The 16,480-nt window shown below is 53.9% G+C and overlaps 1 protein-coding gene across 6 annotated transcripts in view; it reads right to left on the bottom strand.

Moving 5' to 3' along the window:
- Window positions 1-834: 834 nt before the first annotated feature.
- USP2 (ubiquitin specific peptidase 2) overlaps window positions 835-16,480 on the bottom strand; it is a 64,287-nt gene continuing 48,641 nt past the window's right edge. For all 6 annotated transcript variants that reach the window (XM_042851877.2, XM_008164524.4, XM_005303767.5 and 3 more), the window contains 9 exons: window positions 7,694-7,805; window positions 7,496-7,606; window positions 6,518-6,582; window positions 6,139-6,242; window positions 5,970-6,050; window positions 5,479-5,557; window positions 5,092-5,199; window positions 4,013-4,133; window positions 835-1,305 (listed from right to left, as the gene is read on the bottom strand). In XM_042851877.2, the coding sequence (XP_042707811.2) occupies window positions 1,218-1,305; window positions 4,013-4,133; window positions 5,092-5,199; window positions 5,479-5,557; window positions 5,970-6,050; window positions 6,139-6,242; window positions 6,518-6,582; window positions 7,496-7,606; window positions 7,694-7,805 (869 nt within the window). In that variant the 3' untranslated portion in view covers window positions 835-1,217. The remainder of the gene's footprint in view (window positions 1,306-4,012; window positions 4,134-5,091; window positions 5,200-5,478; window positions 5,558-5,969; window positions 6,051-6,138; window positions 6,243-6,517; window positions 6,583-7,495; window positions 7,607-7,693; window positions 7,806-16,480) is intronic.

Here is a 16,480-nt window from a genome sequence, read left to right as displayed (position 1 = left end):
TGGGAGGAAGAGAATAAATTAGAGAAAAGATTAAAAAGGCTATTGAGATTCCTGGGCCAGTCCAGGGCAAGGCCAGTGAGGCTGGCTTCATGCCTCTCTGGGAGGGAGAAGCTGCTGCTCACCATCCCCAGGTGCTCACAGCCCCCACAAAAAAGCTGGTTCCCAGAAAGCTGCAGGCCCCTATGGCATAGGCTGGGCATGCCACAGAGGATTATGGGAACATTAGTTCAGCTCATATGCCCCTCGCTGCTCCCAAAACGATTTAAGGCACGGTTGTATAGCAGGCCGGTAAACCCACCCAAAGGGAGTCTCTTCCCCCATCCCCGCTGCTCCTAGCAAGGTGGGCTCCTAGGAAACCAGCATGGGCACTGTGGACTGAGAAAAGTCAATTACAAATGAACTCAAGAATGTCCCCCAAAGCGCTGAGAGGTAGAACAGTCACTCTGGGACCTGTCCTGGGCTCTGTGTGCACCGCCGGGCGTCATCCATGCAAACCCGGTCATAGCCTGGCCAGGGAGTTTCAAATCAATAATTCGCTGCCACGTCTGCTCCACAGGCAGAGCCACCAGTCAAGCTGCCACGGGCTACTGGAGAAGGGCGGCGGGCTATTAGTCTGGTTTGGAGGAGCAGGCCCTGGCAGCAGGGTGGGGCCGAGCCGGAGAGCAGGTGCGGTGTTTCCATAGTGCAATTCCAGGCGGGGTTCCCCAGCAGCAGGGTCCAAATGGTGTGGTTGCACCAGGACGAGACGGAGGCACTCCTGGGTCCCCAAACCCCACTCGTCTCTGCCCCAGGGTGGGGAGGGGGTGGTTGCTTGGAGTTAACGGGACAGGCAGGCTCCTGCGCCCCATGGCATTTATTACACACCAAAGAAAAGAGCAAAACAAGCTAAGAATCCAACCCCTGCCCCTAACAACAGGAATCGTCCGAGCTGTCCAGCCCCCTCTGTGCCGGCATCCTCTCCGCTGTCTGTGCCGTCGATTGGCCTGGGGCTCTGCTTGTCTTTAGCCTCAGCCACAATGGACCCCCGCGCAGGAGAAACCTATCTCCCAGCCAGGGCGCCGGCCCTGTTTTAGGGGTGGTTTCTCTTGCATCTTCTGTTGTTTTTAAAAAAACGAACTGATTAATAGAAATCCCCACCACAGTCGTGGCTGTCCTGGGTCTCCCCGTCTCGGCGTGGCTGTGCCAGACTCCTGGGGGGCCGAGCGGGGGGGCAGGAGCTACATGCGGGAAGACGGGCTGGCCAGCTCGTAGAAGAGCAGGTAGGCGTCGCTGCTGCGCACGTGGCTGGAGGACATCGGGGTGACGCTGCAGGGAGAGAGCGACGGTCACAGCACAGGAAGGGAAGCGTGGACACAGGAGCCGGGGGGGGGGTGTAGAGGAGGAGCCCCCCTAACACCCCACATCCACAGATCTCCCCCCACAACACCCAGAGCCTGTGCAGTCCCCAGTCACCCCACATCCACAGATCTCCCCACACAACACCCAGAGCTGGTGCAGCCCCCAGTCACCCCACATCCACAGATCTGCCCCCACAACACCCAGAGCCTGTGCAGCCCCCAGTCACCCCACATCCACAGAGCTATCTCCACAACACCCAGAGCCCATGCAGCCCCCAGTCACCCCACATCCACAGATCTCCCCCAACAACACCCAGAGCCCATACAGCCCCTAGTCACCCCACATCCACAGATCTGCCCCCACAACACCCAGAGCCTGTGCAGCCCCCAGTCACCTCAATCCACAGAGCTACCTCCATAACACCCAGAGCCTGTGCAGCCCTCAGTCACCCCACATCTACAGCTCTCCCCCAAAACCCATTGCCGATGCAGCCCCCAGTCACCCCACTGTGATGTTGCACTCCATATGATTTTATGCTAATGAGTGTGAATATAGTGTAACTGGAATATGCTTCATGGAAAAGGTCTCTTGTAAGGTATCATTACAAAGCTTATAATCTACTGAGTGTGTTCATCCTATTTGTATGAATGTATCATTCTTGTATCTGAAACTAGGATTATAAAAATATAACTATGAGGTCCTATTGTAGTTATGCAAAGTGTGGGCCATTAATGGTGGTTTAGAATCTTGATGGCTGCCATCAACTAGGACAATTGACTGTAGATGGCTCTGTTTACTTGCAAGGCTCCCTGTGAGTCAGACCAGGAAGAATGGAGGCTGGGGTCTCATGGGACATGTGACCATGTCACCTGGTACTGGAATCCATCTTAAACCTGGTGCTTTTCCATTTAGAAGGAGGGATGGGGACCCAGAGTGACAAAAGATTCCCACCTTGTGCCAAAGCTATATAAGGGGGTGGAACCACAACAAAGGGGGCTGCAATCATGAGAAATCCCCTAGTTAGGGGAAAGGATTGGTCTGTGAAAGAAGCTTATTGGAACATCTCTGAGGGTGAGGTTTCATCTCTAATCAGTTTCTTACTGTATTAGGCTTAGACTTGCATGTTTTGCTTTATTTTGCTTGGTAACTTACTTTCCTGTCTGTTATTACTTGGAACCACTTAAATCCTACCTGTTATACTTAATAAAATCACTTTTGTTTATTAATGAACCCAGAGTAAGCCATTAATTCCTGGGGGAGCAAACAGCTGTGCATACCTCTCTATCAGTGTTATAGAGGGTGGACAATTTATGAGTTTACCCTGTATAAGCTTTATACAGAGTAAAACGGATTTATCTGGGGTTTGGATCCCATTGGGAACTGGGTATCTGGGTGCTAGAGACAGGAGCACTTTGTAAGCTGTTTTCAGTTAAGTCTGCAGCTTTTGGGGGATGTGGTTCAGACCTGGGTCTGTGTTTGCAGCAGGCAACGTGTCTGGCTCAACAAGACAGGGTACTGAAGTCCTAAGCTGCCAGGGATAGTCTCAGAGGTAGTCTCAGCACATCAAGTGGCAGTCCCAAGGGGGTCTCTGTGACCAAACCCATCACAGTGGTGTAGTCGAGTAGCATCTGTACACAGATGATTGCTTTGAAATGCTGGTAGTGATTTTAAGTGAGGTTTAAGTGTGCTGGCTGGAGAACAGGCCAAGTGGTTACCGGTTTGTTATTTTCCGTTTGCTTATTTCGGGCAAGGGAAAAAGGGACAGAAAAGTAAGCAAAATAAGTAAGAGTGAAAATCAGAAGAAGCTAGAACTGCACAAGTTGCAAATTGCCCAGAAAGGCTGAACACTGGGCGCTGGGAAAACAGGCTCAGAGGTAGTCTCAGCACATCAGGTGGCAGTTCCATGGGGGTCCCTGAGACCGAATCCATCACACCCAAATCTACAGATCTCCCCCCACAGCACTCATTGCCCATGCAGCCCCTAGTCACCCTACATCCACATAGCTACCCCCACAACTCTCCTAGCCTGTGCAGCCCCCAGTCACCCCACATCTACAGAGCTACCCCCACAACTCTCCTAGCCTGTGCAGCCCCTAGTCACCCTACATCCACATAGCTACCCCCACAACTCTCCTAGCCTGTGCAGCCCCCAGTCACCCCACATCTACAGAGCTACCCCCACAACTCTCCTAGCCTGTGCAGCCCCTAGTCACCCTACATCCACATAGCTACCCCCACAACTCTCCTAGCCTGTGCAGCCCCCAGTCACCCCACATCTACAGAGCTACCCCCACAACACCTACAGCCCGTGCAGTCCCCAGTCACCCCACATCTACAGAGCTACCCCCACAACTCTCCTAGCCTGTGCAGCCCCCAGTCACCCCACATCTACAGAGCTACCCCCACAACACCTACAGCCCGTGCAGTCCCCAGTCACCCCACATCTACAGAGCTACCCCCACAACTCTCCTAGCCTGTGCAGCCCCCAGGCACCCCCCATCTACAGAGCTCCCCCCAGAACACCCATTGACCATGCAGCCCCCAGGCACCTCAATCCACAGAGCTGTCCCCCACATCAGCCCACAATACCCATCCACCTCCCCACACGCCGATACAGACCCCATGCCACATGGGCAGTGGGATGGGTGCCTGGGATGCCAAGTGCCAGCCTTACCGGGAGTCGTTGAAAGTGTGCCATTCGCCAGACACGGGGCTCTTGCAGTAGGCTGTGTAGTGCCCCCCCATGGTGGTCCCGGAGTGATTGGAGACGGCATACAGGTTGTAAACGGCATGGTCTGCAGGGGTGGGGCACAGCAAACCCAGAAATTAGCGAGGGCAGGGTCCAGGGCACCCATCCGGACCACTGCTGCTGGAATCCCTGCCGGGCAGGTAATGGGCCCTTGGGATCCCACTAGCAAGGTAGAAAGAGCAAGACCCCAAGGACTGAGCAGGAGACTGGGAGGGAGCCAGGACTCCTGGGTTCTATTCTCAGCTTGGGGAAGGAGTGCGGTCTTGAGTGAGCAGGTGATTGGGGGGCCAGGACTCTACAGTTCCATTCTTAGTTCTGCCATTGGCTTAGTATGTGGCTTTGTGTGTGTCACTGCCTTGCCCTGTGCCTCAATTTCCCCACCTGAAATACAAGGCTAATGATACGGACCTGTCCCTAGGAGGCTGGGGAATTCATCCATCACTGCCTGGTTCCCTCGAGGGTGTGGGGTAGAGGGGTGCAGCAAGGCACAGAGCATGCTGTGCAGCCTCTGCTGGGGCAAGACGGGACAGAACGTACCCACGCCCTGTCTGTGGGATGAGTGCACGGGCAACCAAGGACATGCAGCTAGGGGGGGCAGCTCCCTTGGGGTGACTGATCAGCCACCAAGCTCCCTGTGCCCGAGCCCGATTCGAGGTGGCTGCAGCACGGGGAAGGGTGCAGGCTGAAGAGGGGCAGCCTGGATGGAGGAGAGGTGGCTATGGGGAAGTCTGCTTTGCTGGCAGGCTGCAACCCGTTTTCTTGACCTTGGTAAGTGAAGAATAAATCCATGCAGGGGGGAAGGGTCACGGCCGGGTGTGTGTCTGATCAAGGGACAGGCACGGCAGTGTGGCACGCTGGTTAGCGACAGGGGTGCTCTGTGACACGCCTCTGATGGCCAGCGGGATGCTGTGAGGGACGCTGCCCCAGCCCTGTCCCGTCAGTTACGGGCATGTTGTCTCCCTGTGCCAGCGCACCCAGCCCCCGCCTTGACCCAGGGCACTCACTGCAGCTCTGTGCGGCAAACTCCCGCAGGTCCAGGTCCTTCAGCTGGAAGCTGATGAAGGTGGTGAGCTTGCTGGTTCGTATCCTGGCCTCGGAGAAGCGCTTCAGATCTGGGGGGCGGAGTCAAGGAAAGGGGGCTGGGCCAGGACAGATGGATGGGAGGAGATGAGCACAGAGCCCTTTGCCCTTTTGGGGCTGGGTCCCGGGCTCTCTCTGGTATGTCCCACTCAGCAGAAGCTGGATCTGCTAGTGTCTGGGGGTGGGGGGGTTACTCCCACCCATAGCCCTTTGCCCCACCCATAGCCCTTTGCCCCAAGAACCCCCTCGCCCCATGCTGCCCAGGTGCTGGAATCTCTGCTGCAGGGAGCTCCGGGGAGCCTGATGGATACGAAGCACCAGGATCTTTGGGAACCTCTGGATGCTGAACTTCTTTGTGCACCTCGTCCTGGTTTTGCAGCGACAGCACGTCTGGGGGAGACAAACCAGGGTTAGAGGGGGATCCTGATAGCGTCACCGGGGGGCTGAACCCAGGACCCCTGGGCCGGGCCCGAGGGTGCCACCCGCAGGGGAACTTCAGCAAATAGGCCCACCCTCTAGCAGAAATGGGGCCCAGCTCAAGCAGATCCAAGCCTGTCCCTGAGCCAAGATGGGCATCCACCTTAAGGGCAGGCGGCCTCGTTCCCATGGGTCTGGGATGCGGGACAACTGCTACAGCAAAACTGTGATGTGGGCAAATGGCCCAGAGCCATAGCGTGACGATCTCTGTACCACATTTCCTGGTCCCTAAACAGCAGTCTGCCTGTCCGTCCGTCCAGCCCTCCCTCCATCCCTGCCCATCCCTCCCTTCCTCCCACCGATTGCCCACCCATCCCTCCCTCACCGGCTTCTCGTCTCCATCCAGCACGTCCTCCTTGGTGAAGAGCCGCATGCAGTCCAACAGGGTCACCTCACTATAGCTCTTCTGCAGAGAGCAAAGAGCAGGGGTCAGAGCACGCCCGGGCCGGTGGGGTGGGGGGAAGCTGAGCAGCAGGTGGGGGCGCAGGCGTTACCTTAGCGATGGGCAGGGACAGATCCCAGAAGGGGTCGAAGGCCGTGGAGCAGTAGCCGCACTCGCTGCAGGTCAGCGAGCTCTTCAGCTGCCCGACGAAGAGATCTGGGGAGGGGTGGGGATGAGAGGGGGTGAGAGACGCCCAAGGCGCTGCATGGCCCAGCCCTTGCCCGGCAGGGCTCTGCCCATCACAGCAATGGTGTCTTCTACCGATCTATCCATTTGTGTGCTGGATGTATGGGGTCTCCTGGACCCAGCTCTCTGAGCTGGCTGCCTGCCCTCCAATTCCCCCACCCGCCTCCACTTCAGCCCCTGGGCCTTGCTACCCTTCCATCCACTCCTGCCCCCATGTTCTCCCCTCCCCGTACCCAGGCACTCACCCCCGATCCGGCTATCCTCCCTCTCCTGGTATTTCCGCCACATCTGCCTCCCTTTTTCATCATCGCTGCAGGGGACAGAGAAGAGACAGAGTGCGTGAGAGACGCCCGCCAGGGCCAGCGTCCCGCCAAGCCCTGAGCTGCTTTGCAGTCTGCAGGCAGAAGCGTGCCGATTAGGAGGGAGCTGCAGGGAGCATGCTCTGCCCCCTTTACGGTCGCTGGTGCAGGACTGATGCTTCTCTGGTTCTGAATTCCACTACCGCGCCAGTGGGCCATGCCGAGGGCCTTCGGGCTTTGCATTTAATCTACTTGAATTCCAACACCATTGGAGCACTTGATGGCTCACGAGTTGAGTGAGTGAAGAGACCAGACCGTACCCCCATGTGTCAAGCCTGGGGACTCCATACATTTGGGATCTGTGGAGTGCTAATTCCAGGGCTAGCAACGCTAAACCCCACAGACATCACAGCAGGCAGCGTGCAGAACGCTGGGCTGTTACAAGGGCTGCCGGCTGCTGACTCACCCAAGCTTAGAATGCATGGGAAGAAGGGATCCCCTCACATTAGCAGGGCTTTCTTTTTCTTTTTTGGGGGGGGAGGGGACACGACAGTTACCCCCCCAAGTTTGGGATCTGCTGGTGATTTTCCTTCCCTGGGGCTCATTTATTAGGCCCCAATCTCCCCTCCGTACCCGCAACCCCCGTCTCCCCCAGGCCCCATCACATTTGGGTTCTTGTGTCCTGGGCGTTTGCTGCCAATTTGGTCCAGCCTCCGCCAATCTGAACTTGCTCAGAATCCCCCCAACGAGAGAGCTGGCCAAGGCAGGTGCCCCGGGGTGGAACACCCCTGGGAACCCTTCCAGGGTTCCAGGCTGGGCTTGAGCCAGCCGGCAGGGAGCGGTGCCCCTGGCGATGATGGATGGGTGCTGCTCTGCAGGGGCAGGGGCAGCTCCATAGGGCACCGCGCGAGAGGCACCACTTACGGCAGGTGGTCCAGGTTGTCCTGGTTAGATCTGGGCCTCACTAGCACCCGGTTCACCTCGCTGTGCAGCCCATCGAGGAGGAAGCGCAGGAATTCCTGAGCGTCCTGCTGGCTGGAGTGGACAAGGGAAGGGTGAGAAACCGCTCCCTGGGCAACACAAGCCGTCCCTACCCCTGCCCCGTCTCGCCTAGAGCCTTACTTGTAGCCGACAAAGCGGGGCGCGTATCTCTGGATCTGGGTCTTGAATTCCGAGGGGCTCACCGCTTCATTGGGGGACGAGGTCCAGAGCAGCTGGATCAGCTTGGCGAACTCTGCCGAGAGAGAGCGGGAACGAGGGTTACCCGGGGCTCGCCGCTCGCTCCGACCCAATCCCCCAGGCCCCTGGGGGCGTGTTCAGAACCGTAGCCCCGTCTACTGGCGGCTCTCCTCCGATTGGGGACTGTGCAGCGTCTTACTCCGCCAATCTGCTCCCAGCACATATTCCCGGCCACAGCTGCTAAGCAGAGGAGCAGCGGGAAGTCTGGTCTGCTCTGCCTGTGAGCCTCCACCTCCACCTCGGGTATCGGCGGTAGAGCTGGCAAACCCTGGAGGAGGCGGCGTCAGCCAGACAGATTTAAAAAGGGGTCTTATGAATGAGTTAGGGTAGCCCATCAGCTAGAAGCATTTTGTTGCCACATGTTAGGCACGCATCTGGTGGTCATCAGCAGGGTGTTTGTAGCTGCTGGGAGTGGTGCAGTTATTCTATAGCACGTCATGTTGAAATGTTAACGGGTGTCCAACCTGAAAAAATCATAAAAGCACCAAAGAGGCCACAACTCGGAGAAACAGTCTATTTTTTACCAAAATTGGCAGAAAGCTTCTACATGCAATTGCCTATGAACTATGTACTCAAAATAGTGCTGTTGTGGAAAGTTTGGGGAATATTTAGCCCCTGGTGATATATTTTATGCATTTTCCTGTACTCGTCTTCCTTGGATTAAAGCAAAAGTCTGTAGTCGCACAACAGTATGAGTTTGTTTGTACCATGTAATACATCAACATATCTGTCATTATTTGTAGAATGGACTGAATGGAGGAGTTTTTCTGTCTGCTATTTTACATTTTATGAATATTGGCTACTGTGCAATGATTCCTGCACCGGCAACTGATGTTAATACAACGTACACCAGGATGAAATATTTTCAGGATAAGTTCCACTCTCTGGGCCAAGACTGGACTTATGTCGTGCATGACGAAGCAATCTACTGCAAAGCACAGTTGATTAAATGGAGGAATCGAACCGAATTTGACAGTGACCCCTTTGAGATGGGAGGCGTGCATCGTACAGTGAATTTCCTGGGTGACATAGGCAGTGTGATACAGGAAAGTGGGTTTGAAGACATCCTTGTGGAAGCCAAGTATTACTTGACTGCACATTTTAAGTTATTTGCAGTGGTGTGTTTTTCCCAGGATATCTGAGAGACAGGGCAGATGAGGTAATATCTTTTATTATTGGACCGTGGTAAAAGAAACGAGCTTTCGAACACCAAGAAAATTCTGTTCAATCAAAGGTATTACTTCACCCGCCTTGTCTCTGCACCTTTTAAGGCAGCTGTAACATCTATGACAAGGCAGATGTGTGGAATGCAGCCTCAGCAAGGATCTCTACAAAGAAGCAACCACAAAGGGCCTGGCTACAGATGAAACTGCTGTCCAAGATCTTATAAAACTTGTGACCGAAAGTATGACGAAACCTTTACGCACTGAACCTGGAACAAGCCCAGACCATAGGCAGCCACTTGTGAACATTCCAATGTCTACTGCGGCGCCACCTGAAATTGCAGAAAGTTTGTATGATCACAGAGAATGGCACACAAGAAACGAAGCCGTTTGTAACCAGGAGGCTGCAAAGGAGTGAGGGAGACGTCTTCGATCCCATAAAAAGTCACAATCTCAAATCATTTGGTAATCTCAACAAAATAACTGATCCAAAGAAGAAGCAGACAGCACAAGCAATAACTACTGATGGTCAGATATTCAGCAAGCTGACAGTTATTGCCCAATCCAGAGATGTTACTATCCAGAGTTTGATGACTGGTACCTGTCCCATTTCCCTTCTTCAATTTGTATGGTTCTCTAAGAAAGACCCAAAAGAGCGACAGCAAGAGCTGGAGAAAAATCTGTCAGTGGGTGAGCTACTTTAGCTATGGTTGATCTCATGATGCTTCTGCAGATGGTATGCACTGATACTGCCAAGTGCAAAACTTTTGGGGAGCTGTCTGATCAGCTGCTGAACATTATCCGTGCACTAAAATGTCAGTACTCTGCTGTTGTTGCTAACAGTTGTGCAAATGAAAAATCAGTCAAATCTGGTGAGAGAGCCCACTGGAGAACTGACCAAAGGCAAGAAGTTTGGAACCCCACTGTGTTAACCCCATTCCCAAAGCAACACTTGAAGATGATATCGAATTCAAAGAATAAATCTAACATTGCAAACTTTCTCCACAGTGACTGGATCATGAAGTGTGAATAGAGATAGTCGCTTGGTCGTGAAGTATACCTTGCTGGTGGCTTTCACGACATCGCACAAGCATTGACAGGCAACCATCCTGCAATGACTGACCTCGGGGTAGATCACGAGGAAGCAGATTCACGCATGTTCTTGCATGTTGCTCAAGCAAAGCAAACACTCGGAGTCAACAGAGTGCTAACGTGGAGCTTGAACTCAGACGGTGCATCTGTGTGTCCAAGAGATAGAATTCATCTACCCCAAGAATAGAGCAATTTCAAAACTGGCGTTGGCCCAAAGAAGAGATTCATTCCCATGCGCAGAGAGGCTTTGGAGCTGGGAATGGACACGTGTCTTATGTTGCCAAACATTCATGCTGTCAGTGGATGTGACTCTACTTCAGCTTTCAGTGGCATGGGAAAAAGAGCTGGCTGACGACAGCAGCTGAGCTGGAGAGAGAAGAGAAATCAAAGAGGTCTTTTGTCCCCTTTAAGGTTCCACAGTATTTCATCTGCCGTCGATGGGCCTTCTCTGTTGGGCAGGACATAAACACCTTCTGCACACCAGCATTTCACACTACCTCATGTCTTTCTCCTCTTTGGTGATTTACAGTTACCGAGGAGTGCAATGCAAACACTTAAATATTACCTGGTACCAGGGCGTGCGGCTATTATAAACGAGATTAATGCATGCAGCAATTTAAAAACATTTTATAAAATCTAAGCACATTCTTACACTTCTAATGCCTGTTTTAACAATATTAACACACAGGTGAATCAGATGGGTTCCAGCCAGGTATTTGTCAGTGTTCAGGTGAGTCTTAGGGACCTTGGCATAAGCTGGCACCTGGTCTCACCGTGTCTATTCTGCATTGCCTACCCAGATCTCAGGGCTTGCGGCATTCACAAAGCATGTCCATTCTCACCTCCGTTGGTCTTAGTGTTGTCTGTTGTATGAATGCCAGAGCATGCCCACTGTCAGCAATCCCTCTTCTCAGGACTACAGGCCCATGGCATGCCTGTTCTCAGCTCCCTTACAGCCACAGTGCTGTCTGCCTGTAATATGGACCAAGTATACCCTGTCTCAGCTCCCCTCTGTCTCAGCACTGTGGACCAGACCCACAAAGGGGTATAGATGTGGCAATCTCACCGTTGCCCTGGCTTCTATATGCCCAGAAAATCATTCGAACAACAATGGGATTCCCAGTGCCTGAGATAGGTGCTTGGCCTCTGTCTTGGAGGAAGGGGCAGAGACAGGTACCAAAGAATGGGATACATAAAAACAATAAGGACAGGCACAGAACTGCCTAAGCTAGCCACTGGGAGATGCTGAGAAGAGAGGTGGTGCTAAGCCCTGAGCCTTTTAGGCAGTTTGGGACCTAGATACACTTGCAATCTGTAGCCAGGAACCCCTCCTGGAGTAAGGTGACTTAGGTGCATGAACCATTTTGAGTGAGATTGATATGTACCTACCTAAGACCCCAGAAAACAAACATGATCAGAGGGAGAAGGAGGCACAGGCCTTCTGTGTAGCATTTAGTACAATGAGGATCCTCATTGGGCTGTGGGAGACCCTGCTGCAAACCCCCCCTGTGCCTGTGCTAAGAAGAGATTTGGACAGGTGGCAAATGCAGCCCTGGTGGGTGTTCCCTGGGCTTTGGGTACTGTGCTGGGGGGGTGGCTGCCCTCTTGCCGGAGGAAGCTGTTCCACTTTAATTAAATGGTATTTGGGCCTCACACTGAAACAGTACCTGCCATAGGCTGATGGTCATGCTATGTCCCTGGGGTGTGGGAGATGTGGGTTTGAATCTCACCTGGTGTATGTCCCCTGACCTTTCCCTAATGGTGAGGGAATGGCCAGCTTCCTTCTTGCCTGTTGAAGCTGTTCCACTTTAGTTAAATGTGCTCTGGGCCAGCCTCACTGCTACCCTCACTCTCTTGTCCAGTGGTTAGGATACTCGCCTGGGTTGTGGGAGATCCTGGTTCAAATCCCCCAGCTGCTTGTTCGGCAGGGATTTGCACAGGGATTTCCTGCCTCCTAGGCGACCGTCCTTTAGGGTGGGCCATCCTTGTCCGAACCCCCTCTCTTTCTCAAGAGGCCATTGTCTTCTTGGGCCGGAGAGGGGATTCGGACAGGGATCGCTCACCAGTGACTCTCCCCAGGAGGTGGCGGCCCCCAGTTCACACCCCTCAAAAGAGCAGGGGAGTGCCCTGGGGTCTGCCACAACCTGGGCGTGTATCCTGATCATGGTGGACAAGAGAGAGAGGGGGTTTTACTGCTCAGCAGCAAAGCCCCTTTAATTAAAAGAGCAAGAGGCCCTGTGACAGGCCTCTTGCTCAGCTAGGAGGGGTCTCCTCTCACACCCCAGAGGCCCTCCTGTCCCACAGAGCGGGGAGTTGAACCAGGGTCACTCACAATCCAAGCGAGCACCCTAACCCCCGTACCATAGAGGGACTTGTGAGGTTACCTTGCTCCGGTTAATATATAGTTAAAGTGGAAGGCTTGAGCAGTAAGAGATTGAGACACCCATCCCATCCCAGGGAAGGATTTGAACCAGCACCACTTTACTGCTTGGGTAAGTAGCCAGACCACAGGACTACAGCGGGACTCACACACAGTGCCTCGCCCAATTCTCATGTAATATTGACTGAATGTGTCCTACCTTCAACAGAAAGGACTGAGGGAGACCCCACAGCCCACTACCTCCTAGCCAGGCACTTAGGCCATTCGGTTGAGAGGTAGGCCATCAACTTCAAATCCCTTCTCAGGGAGCATAAAGGGGATTTGAACCCACACCTGCCAGTCTTTAGAGGAAAGCATCCAAACCACTGGACCACAGAGGGACTCACGGTAGTGGTGTGGCCCAGTGACTATTTAATTACCTAATGACATTGGCCCATCTTCAATAGGAAACACTGAGGGAGCCAGCACATTGGAATACCTCCTAGCCCAGCACTTAGAGCATTCACTTGCCAGGTAAGAGATCAAGGTTCAAATCCCGTCTCAGCCAGCATAAAGGGGATTCAAACCCCAACCTCCCACAGGCTGGGTATGCACCTCAACCACTAGACCACACAGGGCTGCTTGCTAAGCTTGCAACCCAATGAATATGTAATGAAAGTGGAACAACTGCAGCAGAAAAATTGGATGTGGCCATTGCCAGGCCCCAATGAGAACCCCTCTCAGTCCAGCAGCTGCATGTTCATTCACCTTGGCGGCAGGAGATGGCTCTTCAAGTCCCTTCTCAGCAAGCTGAGGAAGGAGTTGAACCTGCATCATCCACATGCTGGGTAAGTACCCAAGCCACTGGACTAGAGAGGGATTCATGGAGCAGGCCTGACCAGTTACTACTGAATGAACATGGCACAGCCTCGACAAGCTACAACGAGCGAGCCTGCTCAGGCTGGCCTTTACTTCAGTATCGGGCTCACGCTTGAGAGAATGCAGAGCCCTCCTCACCTCCCTGCTCATCAGGCGGGGAGAAGGAAATTGACCCAGCGTCTTCCCCTCCCCACCTCTGCTTGCCGGCCACGGCCAGGAACCCCTCAGGTGACTTAGGTGCCTAACCCACTTCGTGTGAGATGGTTAGGGACCTGTCGAACGCCCCGCAAAACAGCCCAGGGAGAAGGAGGCAGAGGCCTCGCGTGTAACTTTTAACCTCGTGGTTAGGGGCCTCGCCTGTGATGGGGGTCGGGGGCTGCTTCAGGTTCAGCTGGGAAAGGAGACAGTTAAGGTTGGCTCTGATAGAGATTTAGACAATCATGACTTGGGTGTAGAACATGACTCAGGACGTGTTATTTACCCCTTCACGCAACGCAAGAACCAGGGGTCACCCGCTGGCATTAGTAGGCGGCAGGTTTAACCCAAACCAAAGGCAGTACTTCGCCTCGCAAGGCACAGTCAGCCCGTGGAACCCGTCGCCAATTGACGTGGGGCGGGCCAAAACTGTAAGTGGGTTCGAAAAAAGCATGAGAAAGTGCGTGGTGAATGGGTCCATCAGTGGCCGTTAGCCAAGACCGTCAGAGACACAGCCCCGCGCTCGGGGCGTCCTTAGCCCGCTGACTGCCGGCTGCTGGGAGGGGCCGATGGGACGGATCGCTTGATAATTGGCCTCTTCTGTGCGTTGCCTTTGAAGCAGCCGGCGTTGGCCGCTGTGGGAAGACAGGACAGTGGGCTGGCTGGGCCATTGGTCTGATGCAATCTGCCCGTTCCCGTTCTTAACTCTCCCCTCCGCCTGATGAGCGCGAGGGATTTGCCAAGGGCTCACCTACCACCCGGCTGAGTGCCCTAATCATTGGGCCCTGGGCTACAGTGATGGGAGCGCCCTCAGTTGAAGCTGTTACACTTTAATTAATGGCCCCTGACCCCAGTTAAAGCTGTGGCTCCCTCTCTGATCCCGTGGTTAGGCTTCACAGAGGGACTGTGAGGATGGCGCGTTCAAATCCCCTTTCTCCCAGGTGGGCGGAGGGGTTTGAAGAGGGCTCTCCTACAGCCTGTCTATGTTCTGTGGTTCCGCGGCTCTAGCGCTGGGGGTCTCATGATCCCTTCTTCTTGCTCGTGAAGCTGTTCAACTTTAATGAACTATTATTTGGGTCAAAAGCCCAACACCTTCCTGTGTAGTCTAGTGAGTAGAGTACAGGGCTGGCTTGTGGCCGCTGTGGGTTCAAATCCTTTCTTTGCCTGTTGCAAGGGCCTCAGCAGCGGTTCTAGGATGGACAGGCCCCTTGCTTTTTGCCCGTAGAAGGTGTTCCACGTTAATTAACTATAGTTTGGGCAAAGGCATAGGCATCATTCTTTCCCTGGTCCAGTGGTTGGGCTTTGTGTGTAGGATGTGTGTGCTGTGGGTTCAATTCCCCCTGCTAATGCTAAAAAGGCCTTGAGGTGGGGCCATAATGCAGGCCTGGTGAGTGTTCCCTGCTTTTTCAGGTACTGCCATGGGGGAGCGGCTACCCTCTTGCTTGTGGAAGCTGTTCCACTTTAATTAAAGGGTTGCTCGAGCAGCGGCTGCCAGGCTTCCCTCTGTAGGCTGAGGGTTAGACGGCGTGCTTGGGGTGCGGGGAGGTGTGAGTTCAAATCTCTCCTGGCATGTGCGTGCTCATCTTTCCGGGGTAGCGTCAGGGGTGCCTATCTTCTTGCCTGTCCAAGCTGTTTCACTTTAATTAAATGGTATTTGGGCCTCACTCTGCTATAGTACCTTCTGTAGGCTGATGGTCATGCTATGTGCCTAGGGTGCCAGAAATGTGGGTTTGAATCTCGCCTGGGGCATGTCCCCTGACCTTTCCCTAATGGTGAGGGAATGGCCAGCTTCCTTCTTGCCTGTTGAAGCTGTTCCACTTTAGTTAAATGTGCTCTGGGCCGGCCTCACGGCAACCCTCACTCTCTTGTCCAGTGGTTAGGATACTCGCCTGGGTTGTGGGAGATCCTGGTTCAAATCCCCCAGCTGCTTGTTCGGCAGGGATTTGCACAGGGATTTCCTGCCTCCTAGGCGACCGTCCTTTACGGTGGGCCATCCTTGTCCGAACCCCCTCTCTTTCTCAAGAGGCCATTGTCTTCTTGGGCCGGAGAGGGGATTCGGACAGGGATCGCTCACCAGTGACTCTCCCCAGGAGGTGGCGGCCCCCAGTTCACACCCCTCAAAAGAGCAGGGGAGTGCCCTGGGGTCTGCCACAACCTGGGCGTGTATCCTGATCATGGTGGACAAGAGAGAGAGGGGGTTTTACTGCTCAGCAGCAAAGCCCCTTTAATTAAAAGAGCAAGAGGCCCTGTGACAGGCCTCTTGCTCAGCTAGGAGGGGTCTCCTCTCACACCCCAGAGGCCCTCCTGTCCCACAGAGCAGGGAGTTGAACCAGGGTCACTCACAATCCAAGCGAGCACCCTAACCCCTGTACCATAGAGGGACTTGTGAAGTTACCTTGCTCCGGTTAATATATAGTTAAAGTGGAAGGCTTGAGCAGTAAGAGATTGAGACACCCATCCCATCGAAGGATTTGAACCAGCACCGCTTTACTGCTTGGGTAAGTAGCCAGACCACAGGACTACAGCAGGACTCACACACAGTGCCTGGCCCAATTCTCATGTAATATTGACTGAATGTGTCCTACCTTCAACAGAAAGGACTGAGGGAGACCCCACAGCCCACTACCTCCTAGCCAGGCACTTAGGCCATTCGGTTGAGAGGTAGGCCATCAACTTCAAATCCCTTCTCAGGGAGCATAAAGGGGATTTGAACCCACACCTGCCAGTCTTTAGAGGAAAGCATCCAAACCACTGGACCACAGAGGGACTCACGGTGGTGGTGTGGCCCGGTGACTATTTAATTACCTAATGACATTGGCCCATCTTCAATAGGAAACACTGAGGGAGCCAGCACATTGGAATACCTCCTAGCCCAGCACTTAGAGAATTCACTTGCCAGGTAAGAGATCAAGGTTCAAATCCCGTCTCAGCCAGCATAAAGGGGATTCAAACCCCAACCTCCCACAGGCTGGGTACGCACCC

Source organism: Chrysemys picta, chromosome 16 (genome assembly GCF_011386835.1).
Source record: "Chrysemys picta bellii isolate R12L10 chromosome 16, ASM1138683v2, whole genome shotgun sequence".
Taxonomy (NCBI): domain Eukaryota; kingdom Metazoa; phylum Chordata; order Testudines; family Emydidae; genus Chrysemys; species Chrysemys picta.
This window is presented reverse-complemented; position numbering and strand designations above follow the sequence as displayed.